We start from the raw sequence: 20,901 nt of genomic DNA on the forward strand, positions 1-20,901 counted from the left end.
GCACATTCCCTTCTAGAAACCTGCATTTCAATATAACAAATACATTAAACTTCGATTCTGAGTTGCTGATCTCAGTCTTTTTAAAAATAATATTTAAGACAAATATCATTGAGGTTTCCCTTTGTTTTAGTAGTACAGGGACATTCTTTATTAAAAAGTTTATTTACAGGGAAAAACTAAAGCTTCATTAATCTAAATCCTAAAATGCAGAAGTCTTGGGAATTTGGGGAGACCTTCCAAAGTATGCATAAAAAAATCCCTGGCTAAATAAATAGTGGAAACAAAACACTTCAGAAGCATGTTTTGCATACAATAAGTAGGTTTTACATTATTCTTAGATTAGGTCTGACAAAATTTCTACTCAATAACACTCTTGAAATCATAGTTTATGGTGCAGGAATGCATTCTGCAGTCTGCAGTCTGCAGCTATGAAATGGTTTGGTCTCAGATGGGTTGACTTGCTCTACGACTTGGAGCAAGGCATTTGCTCTTCTTGCCGATCTGCAGGTTCCCATCACCAGTAAGATGGGAACATTTGGACATTTGTCCAACCCTCAGTGTTGGGGAGAAAAAGGGAGCACACAGTAAAGCAGTTTGATAACCTAAAACATTATAAAATACAGGGATTATAATTTTTCTTACTACCATATTTGCATTCACAATGGTTCCTCATTTTGAGCTGCTATTTTTCAGATAAAACTGTCATGGGGTGGGGAGGAGCTATTAAAGTATGTTTTGGCGTTGATCTGGTGGAGTGAACCTGCAGATTGATGATAGGAACACAATTCTCCCTCCTTCCTGCCCCTGAACTACCCCCTATTACACTCACAACTCCTGATAACTGATTTATCCCATCTTTAAGAACTCCTTAAATTACTTTCAGTTCTTTTTTTTTTTTAACCTTTCTCATCCAGATTATAGAATAGTTCCTATTATTGCCAAAACCCAAATTCCAAAGGGGTAAATTTACATTGGAAAGTAAATACCATGCACAAAACTGGGCTGGGAGATAAAATATGTGAAAAGAAAATATTGTCTACTGTATAAATCAGACCTGTTATTAATTCAAAGCCACTGGTCAGACAACTTATAATATTAGTATGATGTGTCATACAGAAATAGCAAAGCTATATAGAAATAGTGCTAGAATATTTAACTTCTGATATAAGGTTTTGCAAAACACTCAAACACTAATAAACACGTTGAGAATCAGACATTGTTGGGATTTAAAATGCAAAACAAAACAAAACAAACATTGTTGGGATGGTTAGAGAAGTGGATGCTAACCTGGGGCCTTGTGACCACTATCTCTTCCTAAAAATTGAAATTGCCTCTAACAGAAAATGACCGAATAAAAGATTGTGATCCTTTTTGGTATTATTCCACAAAGGATTTGTGAAACATGATTTTAGAAAACAGGAAAAGGTAACTTGACCAAGATCACTGCTATTCTTAACACGAACCATGTGTATTTGTGTAGGGACCATGGGGAGTGGAGGGAGAACACAGAGGGGAAGCAATAGAGTTTCTTTTTTTAAAGAAAATCAGAGGAAAGGATCAAAACAGTAAAAAGAATGAAAAGGACATGTAGTGACATCATAGCTTCATTAAAATGAAAAAAGAAAAATAATAACAAGCAAAAATTCTGGTCGAAGACGGTAAGTTTATACCTAGCCAAATGAAGAACAAACGAAATTACTTTTCAGTACTGTTTCTCCAAAAGTGAACATGTTTCTGACAGCTGCAAGATTTTTTCCTGATGAACAAGACAAGAGAGAAAGAATGCCTTTCATAACAGCTGCTAGGGACAAAATTTCTATTTTTAGGAAAACTAGGTTTATATTGTTAAACAAGTGTTTCCCAAGTTGCACTCAAACATCAATCAGTTAAATCAGGTAATATGTTTAACATCTGATAATAACATTCCTACCTTAGACTAAGTTTTGCTTTAATTATAGGGGACATGAAGAAACAAGAAAAACTTGTGACCCGGGCAGGATCATTGATACCACAGTAGGGATGGGAAAAGTACAGCCAACAATGCAGAGATTAGTGTTGGACTTCTAAAGCCAGAGAAGTTAAATATTGCATACTAGCAATAGAGAAACACATTGTGGGGCCCTTAAAGGAGAAGTGAAGATTAGGAATGGCCAAGTAAGGAACACCTTTGCATTACTTGAAGGAATAAAATTTATGCCTTTCGAAGTAAACAATGGTATTTGATTGGGTGCCCAGAAGGAACAGGGATTGAAACAGTCATCCAGATATACTGGAATGCAGAGAATTCAAGTTTCTAGAGTTCAATGTGGACAAAAAGAGCGATGTCTTCTTGCATAAAGGCCAGTTTTACCATCTTCAAACTTAACAGAGTAACTTAGACTCTATTTTATAAATGAGAAAAGGAAAAAAAGCCAAGAAATCTCCATACATTCCGAGAAAATACACAAATTTAGCTTCTGACATCCTGATCCTTTGACTTGCATTCCAGAGCCATGAATGGCCTCGTTTTCCAAGTCTATTAGAAGAAAGCACAACGTGGAGCATAATTTGATTTGGGTAAATCCAGACTCTTCAGGAATCAGGGCACTCATTGTGTCACTTGCTGGAGTGTGCCTGACTGCTGATGTTGAAGTTACAAGTTCGATACACTTATGGGCAAGTTTCAGAGCTGTGCACAATAAAACAGTATTCTAATACATGTAGACAATCACATCAAAATGAGCTATGCTAGGACTTAACTGTGAGGCCCACCTGGCCAGAGGTGGGGTAGACTGTACAACCATGGCTAGGTCGTGTATACAATTGGTATCTTTCCCCCAATTCTTTCAACCACTCAATTTTTCCCAACTCCTTGTATATGCCTAATACTTGTATCAGGGGAAATAAAAGCCTGTACTATATAAGCACTTGATATTTCTTTATTGAAATAGCAAATGACTATTGCCACATTTTGTTGGATGAGTTAACAGGACAGCTTCATAGGTCAAAGTCAGCTAGATTTCCCACACAAGGCCCACAAAACTCTGCAGGCAGGGAAATCTTGATCCAATTTCACTTGACTTGTTTTCCCGAATCTCTCAGAAATAAACAAAACGAAACAAAAAACTCAACAGAAAAAAATAAAAAGCCATTTTAATTTTTACTCGTACCACAATAAGGTTATTTCCCAGTTATGAGATACTCTCTGGGTGAGCAAATCAAGTTCGTTTCCTCGAGTTCTCCTAAGCACAAAGTGGCCTTCATTTGATTGTTTCAACTCTAATTATAAACATAGGTACACACTGACATTAACATCTGCTCTCTGGGCCCCAGTGATTGAACTGTGTGACTTCTAAGGTGTCTTCTAGCGCTGGGAGAGGCCACTACCATATTATTTCACAATTCTCGTCAGAAATTTTTACAGAAGATCACAACTCACAGTTGTATTAACTCTAGACAAAAAAGAAATTTCCATGCATCAAGAAGTTGTGAAATAGAAGGTAGCTATATATTATTAAAAAGTTATATGACAGCTACTGATTTACTCGGCACATTTGAAGGAAATTCTGTGCCCACTATTGGTGGAAGTTGTCATGCAATGTCAAAACGTAATCTCAATAGAATTTGTTTTAAAGAGTAAACTTAAGTAGTTTAGGGTTATTTTCATACATGCTATTGTGGAATAAATGATAATCAGTTGAGTCCACTGAAGTAATATTAGAAAGTAGGTTACTTTGTATGAATTGTTATCTCATTTACACAAGGGTATGCATTCAATTAAGTATGTTTTGGGGTTCTGTCTTAAGTAAATTGCTTATGGATCTCAGCTAGTTGAAATTCTATATTTAACAAATTAAATTATTTCATCCACATGCAGATTGCATAACAAAGATGTTGGAAGGTTAAGCTGCAAACGTTTTGCTAATGTGTTGCAAAAATTTACCTACAGCTATACATTTTCAGCTAGCCTCACTTTCCAATAATGTATTTCAATTAGGTCTATCACATGATGTATTTGGTACTTTGTGGATGAATTGGAAAGATGTAGGTGAGGCTGAAAAACAGAAGAAAAAATTTTTTTCAACCATGGCCTGAGAGCTGTTAGAAACAGGATTTTGAAGGGCAGAGTATTTTGTAGGATTCTAAAATAGGCAGTTCATTGTATTCAGTAAGTTTGTAACATATTATGGACAGGGTGGGTTAACTTGGGGATCATGTATCAACTAATTCAATTATCATACCATGAACAAAGGCAGAATATTGAAAAAATCATTTTGAGTGGTGTAAGACAGACAGGTAAAGCAAAAGGTGATTGTTACAGTAATACGTAATAGAAGGTGTAGAAATAATGTTAGATGACCAGTTTTCTGAGTGAAGATGTCATTTCAAACAAATTTATTTCCTTGCTTCTCAAGAGCATTCTAAAAGCAGTGTCCCTAGCATACAGTCACAATGCTGGAGAACATTGAATAAGCATGAGCATTTAAAAAGAAAAAAATCACAGGGCAGACAATGGGATGGTAAACTGTTAATTGAAACTTAAGAAGTAGAGTCCAACAAAGTAGGAATCACATGTGGTTCCCACCATGGGGTTATCAGTTGAGACAGGGCATTAATGGTGTTAATTATAATAATGGAATGGAAACATTTTAGTTGAGCAGGGATATTTTTATGCACTGGCTTTGGGCAACTGCAGCCAACTTCACAAATCCCAGTATTCCCCTAAGTAACACCAGCGCTTCAAGATCAGTTGCTAAGAAACTTACTCAAAGTTAGGGACACTGATTTGAACTGCTGCAGATATATTACAACTGATTCTTTTGTTCTTTTTGTTTTTTTTTCAATTTTAAATAGATTCCGTGCCCAATGTGGGGCTCGAATCTCACGACCCTGAGATTAAGATTCGCGTGCTCTACCAACTGAGCCAGCCAGGCACCCCTACAATGGATTTTTTTGAAGGAAATTTGCTGTTTCTTTGAAAAACACTGATAAAAGCAACTTTAGAATTTCAATTCTTCACGTTTACTGTGTCATGGGTGGTAGTTCAAAGAAAAACAAAAGCTAATATTTAAATTCTGCAGACATTCAGTAAGTGTTGAATGGAAGGAAGATGGGTGGATGGATAAAGGGTCTTAAAACTTGATTCATTAAATCTGGTGAGGAGATAATTTCTAGTGGGAGCTAAGGCCTAATATCTAAAACGAAATATCACAAGGGTGTATTCCTGATAGTCTAATACTAGTAAATATCTTATCAAAGCAGCTGAAATAATAAACAATCACTTATTTATATACTTATAAGAAACCTTAGGCTCACAAAAATATACATGTTTTAAAACGGAAATCTAAGGCACACAAAATACTAAAACAAGTCAATGAATCACCCTATTTTACATATTCAAGAAGCAGAAATCTACTTGTACAAGATGATGGTCTACCAATGGATATTTGTTATATACAATCCCTTCATATCCCTTTACTTGGATTAGTCAAAAGCTTGAAACTGATACTTTGCACCATATATTATTTTAATATAAGTTACAATGAGTTTTTCTTTAGAGCTTGCTGGAACTGTTTGCTTTTGCACCAAAATTGTTGAGTGTTAGCAGTTGTGGGCTTCCTATGGCATTTCCAAGGGAGAAGCACCATTATTTAGGTTTTCCACACTCCCAAGGTATCTGACACTTTGAATGTTATAGCACCTCTGCATTTTAATAGAATCAAGTATTTCACTGAAATTTCTTGCTCTAAACATTTTGTTTGGGCAATACCTTTTGTTTTGCTATAAAATGAGCCAATAAGTAATGGGAAAAAAATATGGGAGGGTTAACATAAATGAAATGCCTATTTTCCTGTTACCTAGGACACAGGCAATTATCAGAGAAGATCAGTATTTATTTCCCTAAAACTAATATGCTTAGATAAACTACTCTGGATTAGCTCTTAATGGGCAATACCATACTTAGATTGCCACTCCTACTGTTTGGGATGTGTGGATGTGTGATGACAATAGGGGTTTTGTTTTCAAAAGATTTCTATGGGAATTTTATTCTAATTCTGTACCAGAATGACTTTCAGAACAAATAAGGCAATTTGGGATGGGTAGGGTTCTTGCTACTTAATTTTTATATTTAATCACCTTGAAACGTTAGAAGCATTTGACTCTTCTGAATCCTACAATGTCCCATCTCCTTTTGGAAAAATCTTTCATGATGACATTGAGAAAGCTGGGGTGAAAGTAAAATCGGAGCCACTGTTGCTTGATAAATCAGAAGAGACCACTCTTACTTCCAAATAAAATGTTAATCGACATTGGTGATATGCTTCCTAATTCCGATTTTAGAGAAAATTAACAATTTTTGCATGTTCTAACTATTTTATATAAGTAGCTAATATCTGCATGAGAAAGGACACATTTTTTTAAAAAAACAAATCATATACATGATTAGAATACATATTGCAGTTAACAAGATGGAACTCTACACAGCAAGAATAAATGATTTCTCTTGTATGCAAATATGCACAAACAATAGACAATAAGATTCTTATACTATACTATTTCAAGTTACTTTTAAAAATAGAAAGTGCTTTTAAAATATATATTTACAGTTTATGAACAGCCTCCAACCATTATTAACAATAATGAATTATTTTATACAGGAGAGATATCTTGAGAGAGAAAACATTTCATTGGTTTATTTCAAAGGAATATGCCGATTTTCTAGCAATGATTGGAAGATGTTGGAACGATGGCACCATGAAATAATAATGCAGCTTATTTTTAACTGTTGATGTGGGTAAGCACCAGGAGCTGTGTAGAGTTAACACTGTGTCTTGATTTTACATCATAGCACATGAACCTGTTAAAATCCTCTAAAAATGACTCTTGTTTCATAGTAAACAGACTTAATTTAAAGCACCAAACTGAGTGATTCTATCAAGGTTAACACCTAACCAAAACATTTCTTTATGTATTTAAAACTATAAAACTTTTATTTTTGCTTAAAATGTGCACCTTCTACCAATTGTCAAAATATAGTCACAGTTAAGAAATACCCACCCTATTTTTGTTTTGTTTTTTACCTCAGCCTTCAAATGGGTGAGATGAAGATAAGTAAACGACAACATGACTTTCTTTTAACAGCACCTTGAAAAAATACACTGCACTAGCAAAGGCATTAAGAAGGGGAGAAAAGCCTTCAGACCCAATGGTTATAGGGTCCTGCAACATGTGTGAGAGCATAAGGGGACACGGTGACAATATTGTCATGGGTTAATGTTAATGCTTTATGAGAAGGAATTTGGTTCAACTCATTAACTTCAGGGGACAGTTCAGGACCCTCATTAGCTGCCTGGTCTTTCTGCTCTGAGGCCTTAATTTTCTTATTCTTAGCTTCTTTAGCCTCAAACTTAATCTTGTTCAGTTCAAAACCATGTTGGGGCTTATTCAGGTTTTTGTGCTGGTAGAAAACAAGGGAGAGGCGTGTGGGGTGATTCCGGTTGGGGTGTTCAACAGGAGTGGTTGCGTGAAGCTCTCGCCGGGCACACTCGATCAAAACGGAGCCATGCGCAGGCGCAATTGCCACCCCACCAATGTTGGCATCCAAGAAGATGTGCTCGCTGTCTGACCAATACTCGTCGATGTGGGGCAGTTTCTCCTCAGCCGGTGACAGGGGCTCGTCTGAGAGGGGGTCATCAGATAGAGGCTCATCCGCATCAGAATGCTGCTCATCTTCTTCCACCAGAGAGGAAGCCAGGTCATGAGGAGAGGTGGTGAATGGGGATTGCTGGTTTGGATGATTAGAAGGTAGCTGTTCAGACGGACCAGTGGGAGGCTCAGAATAAACCAGGGTATCTGTCATGGGAGTCGACAAGGTGGGAAGAGAAACCACGTCGCCAGGCTGCGCAATTCCAGTGCATTCCCCTGCAGCTGCATTAGCACCACTGTGTCTCGCAGAAGGCACCGTGCAGAGGGGATTGCTGCTTCTTTCTGAAAACCCGTACGGAACTGACGCATCGTTCTTAAGAGGAGCTGTTGTGGCCGACGCAGTCTTAGGGGACCAGGAGAAACCTGGAGACATGTTTGCCTCTTTCAATGTGTGAGGAATGGATGGGGTCAGTGAGTAGGTTTTAGTGTTGTCCGAACCTTTGAAGATAAAATGGGGTTCAGTTTCACTTTTTATTTCAAGTTGCAAGGCTTCAGTTTTATTCCCTAAACAGAGAAAAGGACACCAAATGCGAAGATAAGTACAAACTACTTTTGGGAGTTGTCTTTAAGGGGTATTTTAAAGAGAAATACAAAGGATAATGTAACAAAACATTGGTGATGGCAATGTTGGCCAGTTTTCGTTCTATTGACTTTAAGTCAAACACACAAGCAGGCATTAAAAATTGCATGTTGTTTGGTATGCTTTTTCACCCAACAATTCTCCTTAAAGAATTCTTCCCTTTGCAAATAATATAAATAAGCACAAAGATTTAGCCAGAAGAATGTCCATTGTTTAAAATAGTAAGAGATTAGAAATGACCTAGTTGGCTATGAAGTAAATATTAAAATCATACATTGGAAGACAATGCAGGTGATAACATGATGATTTAGAGCAGTATTTCTACCCAAAGAGATGTTTAGATACATTTTAGGTCTTGCCTGATCTCATTTTCAAAAAAGTAAAAATAATAGTTATCAAGAAAACACCATGACTGGCAAACTCAATTATTAGGCAAAGGGAAGTCACATAAGAACTTTTAGTTGAAATAAGTCATTTGTGACCCTCAAGACCAAGTGAATTTAAGCTTTGTTTGTTTCTTTTTTTTTAAAAGATTTTATTTATTTATTTCACAGAGAGAGATACAGCGAGAGAGGGAACATAAGCAGGGGGAGTGTGAGAGGGAGAAGCAGGCTTCCCGCAGAGCAGGGAATCTGATGCGGGGCTCGATCCCAGGACCCCGGGATCATGACCTGAGCCGAAGGCAGACGCTTAATGACTGAGCCACCCAGGCGCCCCTAAGCTTTGTTTCTTTCTCACTAATTAGGTAGATCTTTATTATCATATTGGCTATTATGGGTAATCTATTCTGACATAACCACACAAACTTCATAGCAAATGGAAACATTTTTCTTGATGGAAATATTCTTCCTGTTTTGAAGTTCTATAACAATTTCTGGAAGTGCAAAAGCAGCAGATTTTAGGACAAGAAATAGAAAAAGTGGCCATGTTTTAAAATAATTAACGATATAAGAGCAAACACTGATCTAATTCAAAATAACTACATACATTGTACACCTGAAACTAATATAACACAATACAACCTGGAGACAGGGTAATTCTTTTTCTCTCTCTCCCTCTTTTTAAACATAGAAAGGTAAATAAAATTTATTTTTTTTAATTTTTAAAAAATATTTATTTATTTATTTATTTGACACAGAGAGAGAGACACACACACAGCAAGAGAGGGAACACAAGCAGGGGGAGTGGGAAAGGGAGAAGCAGGCTTCCCGTGGAGCAGGGAGCCTGGTGCGGGGCTCGATCCCAGGACCCTGGGATCATGACCTGAGCTGAAGGCAGACCCTTAACCAACTGAGCCACCCAGGCGCCCCATGTAAATAAAATTTAAAAAAAGTAAATAAAATAAAACATAGAACACTTCATGAATTTGTAGGTCATCCTTGCGCAGGGGCCATGCTATTCTACTCTGTGTTGTTCCAATTTCAGTATATGTGCTGCCGAAGCCAGCACCATGATAAATCTCATTTTTATCTTGCTTTTCCTTTTCTTTTTTAAAGTAATCTCTACACCCAATGAGGGGCTGAAACTTTCAACCCTGAGATGAAGAGTCTCATGCTCCATTGACTGAACCAGCCAGGCGTCCCAGTTCTCTCTCTCTCTTTTTTTAGGGGGATGGAGAGAGGGGCAAAGGGAGAAACAATCTTAAGTAGGCTCCAGTCCCAGTGCAGAGCCGACGCAGGGCTCGATCTCACAATGCTGAGATCATGACCTGAGCTGAAATCAAGAGTCAGAAGCTTAACCGACTGCACCACCCAGGCACCCTGCCAGTTCTCATTTTTAAAGAGAACTTGTACATGGAACCCAAGGGGTGGCACATTAAGAAATCTGTGGTTGCATCTATTATAGAGGTTGTCAACAGAATATAAATCATGGGGAAGAAAGATTATAAAAGAGTAATGAGTCTTGGGGGGTTGGGGGTTGGGGAAGGAGAAAAAAAAAGGAAGGAGCCTTTTACTGAAATGGATAAATCTATATAAAAAAGTTCTTATGGGGGTGCCTGGGTGGCTCAGTTGGTTAAGCGTCTGTCGTCAGCTCAGGTTATGATCCCAGGGTCCTGGGATCAAGCCCCAAATCGGGTTCCCTGCTCAACAGGGAACTGCTTCTCCCTCTCCCTGCTGCTCGTGCTCTCTCTTGCTATCTTTCTCAAATAAATAAATAAATAAATAAAATCTTAAAAACAGAAAAGATAAAAAATAAAAACATTCTTATGGGTAAGATTACAAAAGGACAAGGGGTTATAAGCCAAATATTGTGGAGAGGGCTACTAACAGGATATATATTACTAAAATCATAGCTTGTGAAGATGCTATTAGGGAATGACACAAAGATGAAAATGATAGGAATACTGTTTACAGGCAGCATGGAACCAGACATGGGCATCTTAAAATAAATCTAAACTAAGTATTTGTAAAATGGAGCTAAGAAGCAAAAAGGAATGCTAATTCTCTCTGCCTTGCATCTTCACTATCGATTTACTGAATCTTTCCTAGCATTATATAAATGTCTGCAGTGTCATTTCTCTCTCCTTACAAAAAACAAATAAGCCAACTCTCCTTGCAAATATAAAAAAATCAAAGTTAAGGAATACCCTGTAATTCTAATGCTGAGTACCAGTATAAATTCAAGGTGTATTTTTTTCTTTGGATTCCCCGGAGAAATGGCTGAATTTATATATGGGGCAGGATTATATAAGATGAGCCTAGAACATCTTGTCGGAACAGAAGCTAAGGAAGCTATCAAAGACAATCGGGGTCATGACAAAAAAGTTCAGAAGCCAGCATGATGGGTTTCTACTGATCAAAGATGGGACAATTTGAGAATATTGGTTTCAATTTGAGGATTTTTTTTTTTTTAAAGATTTTATTTACTTATTTGACAGTTAGAGACACAGCGAGATAGGGAACACAAGCAGGGGGAGTGGGAGAGGGAGAAGCAGGTTTCCCGCCGAGCAGGGAGCCCGATGCGGGGCTCGATCCCAGGACCCTGGGACCATGACCTGAGCCGAAGGCAGACGCTTAACGACTGAGCCACCCAGGTGCCCCTCAATTTGTGGATTTTTAAAAGCATTTTCATATTTAACTGGGAAAAACCCCTGCCTATTTAATGTGCACTGAAATATAAAATATAAATAATAATGAAATATAGGGGTGCCTGGGTGGCTCAGTCGTTAAGCGTCTGCCTTCGGCTCAGGTCATGATCCCAAGGTTCTGGGATCGAGCCCTGCTTCAGGCTCCCCGCTCTGCGGGAGCCTGCTTCTCCGTCTCCCACTCCCCCTGCTTGTGTTCCCTCTCTCGCTGTCTCTCTCTGTCAAATAAATAAAATCTTTAAAAAAAAAAATGAAATATAAATACTGTCAATAAAATAATAACAAAAAATATAAAAAACATGAGATCAAAATGATACTAAATTAAAAAAAAATTGAACACACTGGAAGATGACTAGGAATTAAGTTGTATTCTGAAAACTGGTGAGTAAAGTCAAATTGCCAAGCATTTATTCTAATTTCTCTACATGAATCATAACTCATAGTTAACAAGTTATTGGTAAGGACAATATTTCTTTTTAAAAGATCAACTAAGGGGCGCCTGGGTGGCTCAGTTGGTTAAGCGACTGCCTTCGGCTCAGGTCATGATCCTGGAGTCCCTGGATCGAGTCCCGCATCGGGCTCCCTGCTCGGCAGGGAGTCTGCTTCGTCCTCTGACCCTATCCCCTCTCATGTGTTCTCTCTCTCTCATTCTCTCTCTCTCAAATAAATAAATAAAATCTTTAAAAAAAATAAAAAATAAAAAAAAAATAAAAGATCAACTAACAAATGGAAAAAGAATGGTAGACTTTGTTACTCCTAATGGAATAAAGAATATAGAACATGATAGTAAGTGTTTCTAAAACCATCAGGTAAAAAGCTCATAGGGAACATTATAATCCATGAATCACGTTGACAACACCTGTGCCATGGATCAGCCTTAACATCACAAAAAGAGATACCATCAGACACTGCGTGATGTGAAGAAACAAGAATGTAGAAATCAGCCAGTGTCCTTGGCCATAGCAAGTGTTTTTTGTTTTTCGGTTTGTTGTTATTGTTTTGGTGAGCCCTACATCCAATGTGGGACTTGAACTCGCCATCTTGCCCGAGATCAAGAGTCATATGCTCTACCTACTGAGCCAGTCAGGTGCCCCCATAGTTAAGTGTTTTCAAAAATGAAGCTGAATTCGTCTCTACAAGATAATGGCTTCTGCTATATGTAAAAAAGAAAAAAGAAGGAATAATAGGAAAAGCGAGCTTTAAATGAAAAGTGGTAGAGGAGACATATCAACTAACTGTAACGTGTGACCTTGTTTGGATACCGATTTAAACATACCAAATGTCAAAAAAGAAAAATCATTTAGGAGACAAATGGAGCAATTTGAGCACTGATTGGTATTAAGGCATTATCTGATTTATTTGTTTTGGGTATTGTGGTTCTAAAGATTCCTTATCTTTTAGTGACACATACTGATGAAGTAATTGATAATATGATGTGACTTCTGCAATTTATTATCAAAAAATTTGAAGGGGTGGGGCCTGGATAAGGATATAGATGAAATAAGAATTACTATGTATTAAAAATGTTTTAGGGGCAGCCTGGGTGGCTCAGTCAGTCAAGTGTCCACTCTTGGTTTCAGCTCAGGTCTTGATCTCAGGGTCGTGAGTTTATGCCCCATGTTGGGCTCCACACCGGGTGTAGAGGCTGCTTTTAAATAAATTAATTAATTAAATAAAATAAATTTTTAAAATTAAAAAATGTTTTAAATTGGGAACATAAGAGGGAAGTGGGATTCATTATTCACTCACTTTGTACCTTTAAAATTTTTTCCATTTCAGAAAAAAACCTCTCAGCCCTGTAAACGTCACTGCATTCAACTGATCCCCTTTATAGCCAACCACAAGAATTTCTCCATGTCTCTCCCATTTCCCTATCAATCTACTTCATTCATTCTCACTATTGAATCTGCTCAAGTAGGACCTCTGCTAGCCTACAAAACTCATGGTGAAATTTCAATTTTCATCTCACTTGCCACAGAGCAGCATTTGACATGGTTGATCCCTCCCCTCCTTGAAACACTACATACAGTGTTGGGGTTTCACTCCTACCTCACCAGACCTTCCAAGTCTCTCTTGCTGGTTCTTCATCTCTGAAGCCTGTACAGATTGGGAATTCCTAGGATTTGTCCTTCTAGCTCCTTTAGTGTCTCTGTGATTTCATTCACTCTCAGGCTTTTAAATACCATCTCTATGCAGCTGACTTCCTAAATCATACCTCGAGCCTACATCATTTATTAACAGTTGTCTGACCGGTGTCTTGAAATTGACATGTCCAAAAGTGAGTTTCTGATCTCCCTCTGTATCTTTCCAAATCTATTCTTCTCTCCCCTTTTCTCATAACCTTTGGTGATTTCCCCATCTTTCTAGTTTCTTCAGACCAATATCAGGATAAACACTCACACTTCTCTTTTTGTCCACATTCCAGATTTATGAGAAATCTTGTTGACTCTACTTTGAAAACATCCAGGACCAGACATTTCTCACGTCCTTCCCATTAGTCAGTCTGGACCAAGCTCCATCCCCTCTCTCCTGAGCTGCTAGGATGGCCTCTATACCACTGCTCTACTCTTCTGTTCTCTGCCTACTACTTTCTAGTTTCAATCCAGTAGCAGAATGTTAGGTTTCAGTCAGGTTACAGTCCTTCTCTATTCTTTTTTAAGTATTTCATTTTTATGTAATCTCTAAACCCAACGTGGGGCTCGAACTTAAAACCCAGAGATCAAGAGTCACATGCTCCACCAGCTGAACCAGCCAGATGCCCCATCCCTTCTTGATTCTGAAATATCCACTAAACTTCCTCTCACTCAAAAAAGGCCAAAGTCTTTATAGCAGTCAACAAAGCCTGGGATGAACAGCTCAGAGACCCCTCTTCCCTCTCCCATCTATCTCCTACTCTTCTCCCCATTTCATGCTCGGCTTTAGCCACACTGGCCTCCTTGCTTGCCTCAAGTATTCCAGGCAAATTCTTGCCTCCTGACCTTTACATTTGCCATTTACTCTGCCTGGAATGCTATTTCTCCAAATAAAAACACTCATGATCCTCATTGCTTTGGGGCCTTGACTCAAATGCCTCATTCTCAGCAAATCGCTCTCTGACAACCATATTCAAATGGTTTTTTTGCACAGCCCTCCCTCTCCTCTTCCACCACTACATTTCTAGCACCCACAACCGCACAAAGGGGTGCCCTGTAATACCTGTTGACTGCCTTACTTAAATTGATGCTAAACTTGAGTGAGGAAGACTTCAAGGAAGCAATGTCATTTCACGTATGCCAAGAAGGAGGAGCTGGGCTTCGAAACAGATGGGGAACAAACAATAAAAACATGTTTAAAAAAACAAAACACCATAAATAGAAAAAAATACCACGAAATACAGATGGGCCACTCTCTTGTTGACTTTGAGTTTTGGCAATTATGGAGAAATTGTGTATGTGAATGTAGTCAGTGTCTTATTTTGAACTCTAACCAACCTGTATTAAAAACAAAGGAGACTTAAGAACAATTATCTAACTGAATTGATATCTGATCAAAAGTTGGGTTCTTTTTTCTTTCTTTCTTTTTCCCCCAGAATGCCTCATTCCTAAGAGAGCAGCAAAGATAAAGGAGAGGGGAAATAAGGTGCAAAGGCAAGTCCCAACCCTTCGGCCAATGGAAGTTGTGCACAGAGAGTCAGCAGGGTCCACAGGCCTCACCTAAAAGCGGCAGCGAGGAAGCCTTGCTATTGTTTGTTGTCGAGTTATTCTTGCGCTTGATCCGAGGAATGAATTTCTTCTCCACAGCTCTTATCTTATGTGCGAGAACTTCTGTCATCATTGCGGCCCTCTTCTTCCCGGAACGAGGAACTGGCTGAGTAAAACGCGTTCTTTTTTTACAGCGGGGTGCAAGCACCTCAATGGCCCCAGATTGGATCTTGGCTTCCATTCCTTCGCTAGAGCCAAACTCATCTGTATCTGAGAGTTTGTAGAGCGGTAGCACATGCAGCTGCTCATCTTGAGGGATAACCCCCAAGGAGCGGTTATCTTCTCTTGTTAAAGTACAAACCTGACAGAAAGAAAACATGAAATAGGTCCTGCACATTCATCGTAGTTATTTCTACCTTCTAATTGTTGCCATTGTCAAAAGGATCTGTATTCCCATTCTGTTTTCCATTGGTTACTGCTGGTATAGTGATTTTGGATAAATAATACATATCAAGCCACTCAACATGCTTCAATTCTAGTAATTTATCAACTGTTTGTTAGCAGACCAGTATAATTTTGAGTTGATCTTATCAGTCAATAACATTATACTTGTTTATGTATTTTATAGTATTTTTTAAAAGTAAACTCTATCCCCAATGTGGGGCTCAAACTCAGGGCACAGAGATCAAGAGTCACATGCTGTTCCAACTAGCCAGCCAGGCACCCCAAAACTCCTATATTTTAAATAGTAAGGCTTTTGTTACATTCCATTTTACTTCATTGCCTAAGTTAGGGAATATCTACTGGATTGTCCACAGCATTCATATAAAACATTAAGAAGACATTATTTTAGCCTATATATTTCCCTATTTCTCAAATAATGTCACGTTCTTTGGGTAGGGGGGATTAATTAGGAAGAATTTTCTAATTTGCTCTGTTTTCCTTTAGGATTTCTTCACTTCTGCTTATAAGTGGAATTTATCTATAGATATACAGATTTTTTTTTTCCTGCCCCCCCACACCCCCATTTTTCTTCACTAAATGCACTGAACAGATATTAATGAAGTAAAAGAAGAAGCACAAGAGATTTCTCTCTAGCAGAACTTATATTCTAATAGTTTTATTTTTAAATTGATTTTTTATTATTTTTAAAAATTATTTTTAAAAATTCTAATAGTTTTTAAAAATTAAACATTTCATTTTGATAAATTTTCTCTTTCTGCTTGATGTTACTTCTATTCTGGCTAGGAACATACCAATAAGTTACCTACCTTTCTTTTGCATGTGAAAGACATCTGAAGAAAATTCTGTCTTGAATATAACCTATCTCAGTCCTTCTCCTGACTTTAAAAGTTATTTTTATTCATTGTAGAGAAATAAAACTACAGAACTACATACAGGAAATTCCTGACTTTGATACCTAATATTCATATTTTTCTTCATGGATTAGTATCTTAGTGGTAATTACTTTTCAAGGGTCATTAAAGAGCCACCAAAAATATATCCAATGGTTTCATTTTTTTTTTTAAAGATTTTATTTATTTATTTGACAGCGAGAGATAGCGAGAGAAGGAACACAAGCAGGGGGAGAGGGAGAGGGAGAAGCAGGCTTCCTGCCAAACAGGGAGCCCGATGTGGGGCTCGATCCCAGGACCCTGGGATCACGACCTGAGCCGAAGGCAGACGCTTAACGACTGAGCCACCCAGGCGCCCCGAATGGTTTCATTATTTTTATTAAAAACATCTCTCCTAGAGCTAAGGGCTCTTTCTAAGACAGTAGGCTGGAAAGAAATAAAACTGCCTGATTATAAGCTCGATAGACTTGATGAATACAGATAGGAAAGTAAGATAAGCTTAAAGTTTTAAAAATCACAATATTTTCTCAATATTTATAGTCACATTTACCAGCAAGACTTGAAATACTGAGTTCTCTTGGGTGTTATTTGTCAGTAATTTTAAAGTAATCATGTTAAAAAGTAGACTCTTCCACCAATAAATGTTTACTTAATCAATTTATTTGTTCACAGGGAGATTAAGAAGGGGACAAGGAGTAGATATGAGAAGCATAATTAGAAGGACTGGGGCAGCAGACAGGGTGAAAAGAGAATTGGCAGCCGAATTTGGAGAACTCAGGGTTTCAGAGATGGGGAAATTTGGAGTTATGTCAAGTTCTGAGTATGAGCCTCATGGCTTGAACAAGAGCAGTGGAGAAGAGGCAGCACTGAATAATACACAGGAGAAGCACGACAGAAGTGGAACCAAAATTTAGTTCGATTCTGAACCTAATTCAGCCTGATCACAGATAGTTTGTAATGAAGCAAATCAGGTAAAACATACTAGCCACGCGATGACAATGAACCACACTCCGGCCAAGATTCATCCAGACAGATTTATAATATCATTGATCTCAAAGGCTCCACTGATCAACAACAGTGGACAAGAAAGATTAAGAAAAAAGGAAAAAAAGGCTCCTTAATCTATCACTCATAGACTTATTGGCCAAACAAGAAACGAAGGCTGCCTTTTGATGGATTAGATTGTGTACTTTCAGGAACCTGTAGCTATCTTTCTTATATGGGGCCAACCAAACAGACTGGTGTAGTGCAAAAATAGAGCGGAATGTTTTACCAGGTGAGAAGACAATTACTGGAAGCAAAACCCATTCCACTTACAAAAGGACCATTGCATGATTCTCCCCACGGTCTTTTACCTAATTTAAACATCTCTTGATTGACTTCACGCTATGCGCATGTAATTCTTTCCATGGCTGTAAATCTAAGTGTGCACACCTAAATGCAAATATTTCTGACAATTCTGGAATATTAACATAACTTTATACATATATACTGGCACAAAAAAGATGATACATTTGGCTTAGTTCCTTCACAAAAACCCTGAGATACACAGAAGGCAAAAAACAAAAACAAAAAACAGTAAGTTGCTTAACTTCCTACCTACCAGTTTGATGGCATAGAATTGTACTCCTACTTCCTAGCAAATGTACCACTATGATTCAAGACTTTGAACAAAATATTTAAGGCCAGTTCTGTAACTTTGTGCAAGTATATCAACAATAACTTAAATACCATTGATATTATAAACTATGTGGGACAAAACATAAAATAGGGTTTTTAACAATCATCATATTTCAGGACCTCAGCCTAAGCACACAGCAATGGACCGTTTAGAATCAAAAGCCACCCAGGTACATACCACAGTGCTTCCATTATTCATGTTGTGAATGTCCCTGTGGGGATGGGCACAGAAGTCTAGGCAAGCAGTGACCCCAGAGAACGGACGACCTTCTTTGCTGCCAAGCCGACATTCTCGGGCAACATGTTCATATTCTACCTAAAAAGAGAAATGTATGGCACAAAGTTTTAAGAGCCAGAAAGAATCTCCTTTAGTAAAGAGTAAAAATCACTTCCTGACCAAGTTCTTAAACTAATTATACATTGTAAGCCAGAGATTTCTGACTATAGTGTGGTAAAGTAGTGGATGGGTAGTTCAGTAACATTCAGGAGGAAGAGTCTAGGAGGACAGCAAATAAAGTGACAATGACTGGCTGTGACTGATGGTAGGCTGACGACAATACCTGTTGGAGGTGAATATTGAGCAGACCAAGCCTAAATTATCCCTGGAGAAAGAGAGACTACTACAGTGCATGAAGCACATGTGAAGTTTTCAATGTCTATAAAAAGTAGGTAAACATATATACATATGTTCATGAGCCAATATAGAATTTAGGACTCTTTTTAAAACCAAAGGTTAGCAAAAAATGAAGGGGGGGAATCAGAGGGGGAGACGAACCATGAGAGACTATGGACTCTGAAAAACAAACTGAGGGTTCTAGAGGGGAGGGAGTGGGGGGATGGGTTAGCCTGGTGATGGGTATTAAAGAGGGCATGTTCTGCATGGAGCACTGGGTGTTATACGCAAAAAATGAATCATGGAACACTACATCAAAAATTGATGATGTAATGTATGGTGACTAACATAACATAATACAATGAAAAAAAAAAAACAACAAAAACCCCAAAGGTTAGCAATTAACAGAGAGCATGCTATTCATGATAATACAAATGAAGATTGAAGAAATCTAGATCTCTGGTTATGTTTAAAATAAAAAGATCGTTACACACTTATTTTCTATCTTTTTAAAACCAAAGGTTAGCAATTAACAGCATGATATTCATGATAATACAAACAAAGATTGAAGAAATCTAGATCTCTGGTTATGTTTAAAAAAGATCATTATACACTTATTTTCTATCTTGTGATGACTGCAGACATATACAGTCTTGCAAAATGACTGCCACACTTAGGTTAGTTAACACCTCAATCCCTTCACATAGTGAGGATTATTTTGTGTGTGTCGTGGTAACACTTAAGGTCTCTTAAAAATTTTTAAGTCTATGATAGAGTACTGTTAATTATATTCCCCATGCTGTGCAACAGATGCCCAAATGTAATTTATCTTATGGCTGGGAGCCTGTACCCCCTGACCTTCATCTCCTCATTTCCCACACCCCTCATATATTTTCTTGATGATGTCCTTTGAAGCACAAAATTGCAAAATTTTGACAATCTGTTTTTCCTTATTTTTATTTTTGGATTGTCTATTGCTAGTATGTAGAAAAACAATGACTTTGCATATTGATCTTGTATCCTGAAACCTTGCTAAACTCACTGATTAGCTCAAATAGTGAGTGTGTATGTACGTGTATCCCTCAATAGTTTGCACACATAGGAGCATACCATTGGCTAGTAGAGATCATTTTATCTCCTTTTTTACTCTGAATTTCTTCAACTTGCTCTTAATAGAACCTCTAGCAAAATGTTTACTAGAAATGGAGAGTAGATATTGTCTTGTTCCTGACAGTAAGCAAAAAATGTTTTAGTCTTTACCGTAACTATGATATTATCTGTGGGTTTTTGTAGATGTCCTTTATCAGGCTGAAGCAATTCCCTTCTATTGCTATTTTGTTAACTGTTTTTATCATGAAAGTGGTGGATTTTGTCAAATGTCTTCCATCTATGGGGAGATCATGTGTTTTTTGTCATTTGTTCTATTAATGTAGTTAGTATACTACATTGATTAATTTTCTTGTGTTGAACCAATCATGCATTCCTGTTTCATAAATTAAAACTTCTAGAATTAATTACAATTCTGTCACTCTGGAGTTTTAATTCACTTGTCATAATAGAAAGTGATAACTTTTTAATTTTTTTAAGAAAATATTTTTAAAGTAGTATCTACACCCAACATGGGCCTCAAACTCATGACCCCGAGATCAAGAGTCGCATGCTCTACCGACTGAGCCAGCCAGGCACATCCAGGCTGGAAAATTTTTTAAGCTGTTCTGTAAAAATAGATACACACTCAAGTTCAAATCTGAAGGTTTTCTATTAATAATGATGTTGCTTATATCGAAATTTCAACCATGTTTAAGAGCGCTGTATATAGTCCCCAAACGTACCTGGTTTTGGTAAGCAACTGGAGCATACTGCTTATAAATGGGAGCTAATCGTGTAGCCAAACTCTGTAAATTATCTTCAAGGTTTTTTTCCTACAGGAAAAGACAGTCCATAAAAGTTGTTTCATAATGACATGAATTTTAGGTATGAAAACGAATCATAAATCATTGCTGATATGTGGTTGATGCACAACTCATACTTACCCTAATAAAAGAACTACCATAGAAAATCACATGGGTTGATTCTTAAAAAATCTGAACTACTGGTCATTATTATGCTTTAATTTAGTCTTTGAAATTCAAGTTCTATGTTATAAGCTAATTAGAAATCTAAATGGTGTTAGAGGTAAAGTGCTCATGTTGATAAATAGAAGAACCCTATTTTATATTTAT

General features: G+C 37.5%; 1 protein-coding gene, 1 long non-coding RNA gene and 1 other non-coding gene across 6 annotated transcripts in view; 1 reads left to right on the forward strand and 2 right to left on the reverse strand.

Moving 5' to 3' along the window:
* Positions 1 to 4,991, forward strand: part of LOC118549445 (uncharacterized) — a 29,389-nt gene extending 24,398 nt beyond the window's left edge. The window contains exon 4 of the long non-coding RNA XR_013449750.1: positions 4,834 to 4,991. This is a non-coding gene — a long non-coding RNA (uncharacterized LOC118549445). The remainder of the gene's footprint in view (positions 1 to 4,833) is intronic.
* TET1 (tet methylcytosine dioxygenase 1) overlaps positions 884 to 20,901 on the reverse strand; it is a 136,753-nt gene continuing 116,735 nt past the window's right edge. For all 4 annotated transcript variants that reach the window (XM_078077645.1, XM_078077644.1, XM_078077643.1 and 1 more), the window contains 4 exons: positions 20,512 to 20,601; positions 18,245 to 18,382; positions 15,044 to 15,392; positions 884 to 8,190 (listed from right to left, as the gene is read on the reverse strand). In XM_078077645.1, the coding sequence (XP_077933771.1) occupies positions 7,178 to 8,190; positions 15,044 to 15,392; positions 18,245 to 18,382; positions 20,512 to 20,601 (1,590 nt within the window). In that variant the 3' untranslated portion in view covers positions 884 to 7,177. The remainder of the gene's footprint in view (positions 8,191 to 15,043; positions 15,393 to 18,244; positions 18,383 to 20,511; positions 20,602 to 20,901) is intronic.
* Positions 9,609 to 9,715, reverse strand: LOC118549467 (U6 spliceosomal RNA). The gene has a single exon (XR_004924108.1). It is a non-coding gene; the product is annotated as a U6 spliceosomal RNA (small nuclear RNA).

The sequence above is a fragment of the Halichoerus grypus genome, chromosome 7, assembly GCF_964656455.1.
Source record: "Halichoerus grypus chromosome 7, mHalGry1.hap1.1, whole genome shotgun sequence".
NCBI lineage: Eukaryota > Metazoa > Chordata > Mammalia > Carnivora > Phocidae > Halichoerus > Halichoerus grypus.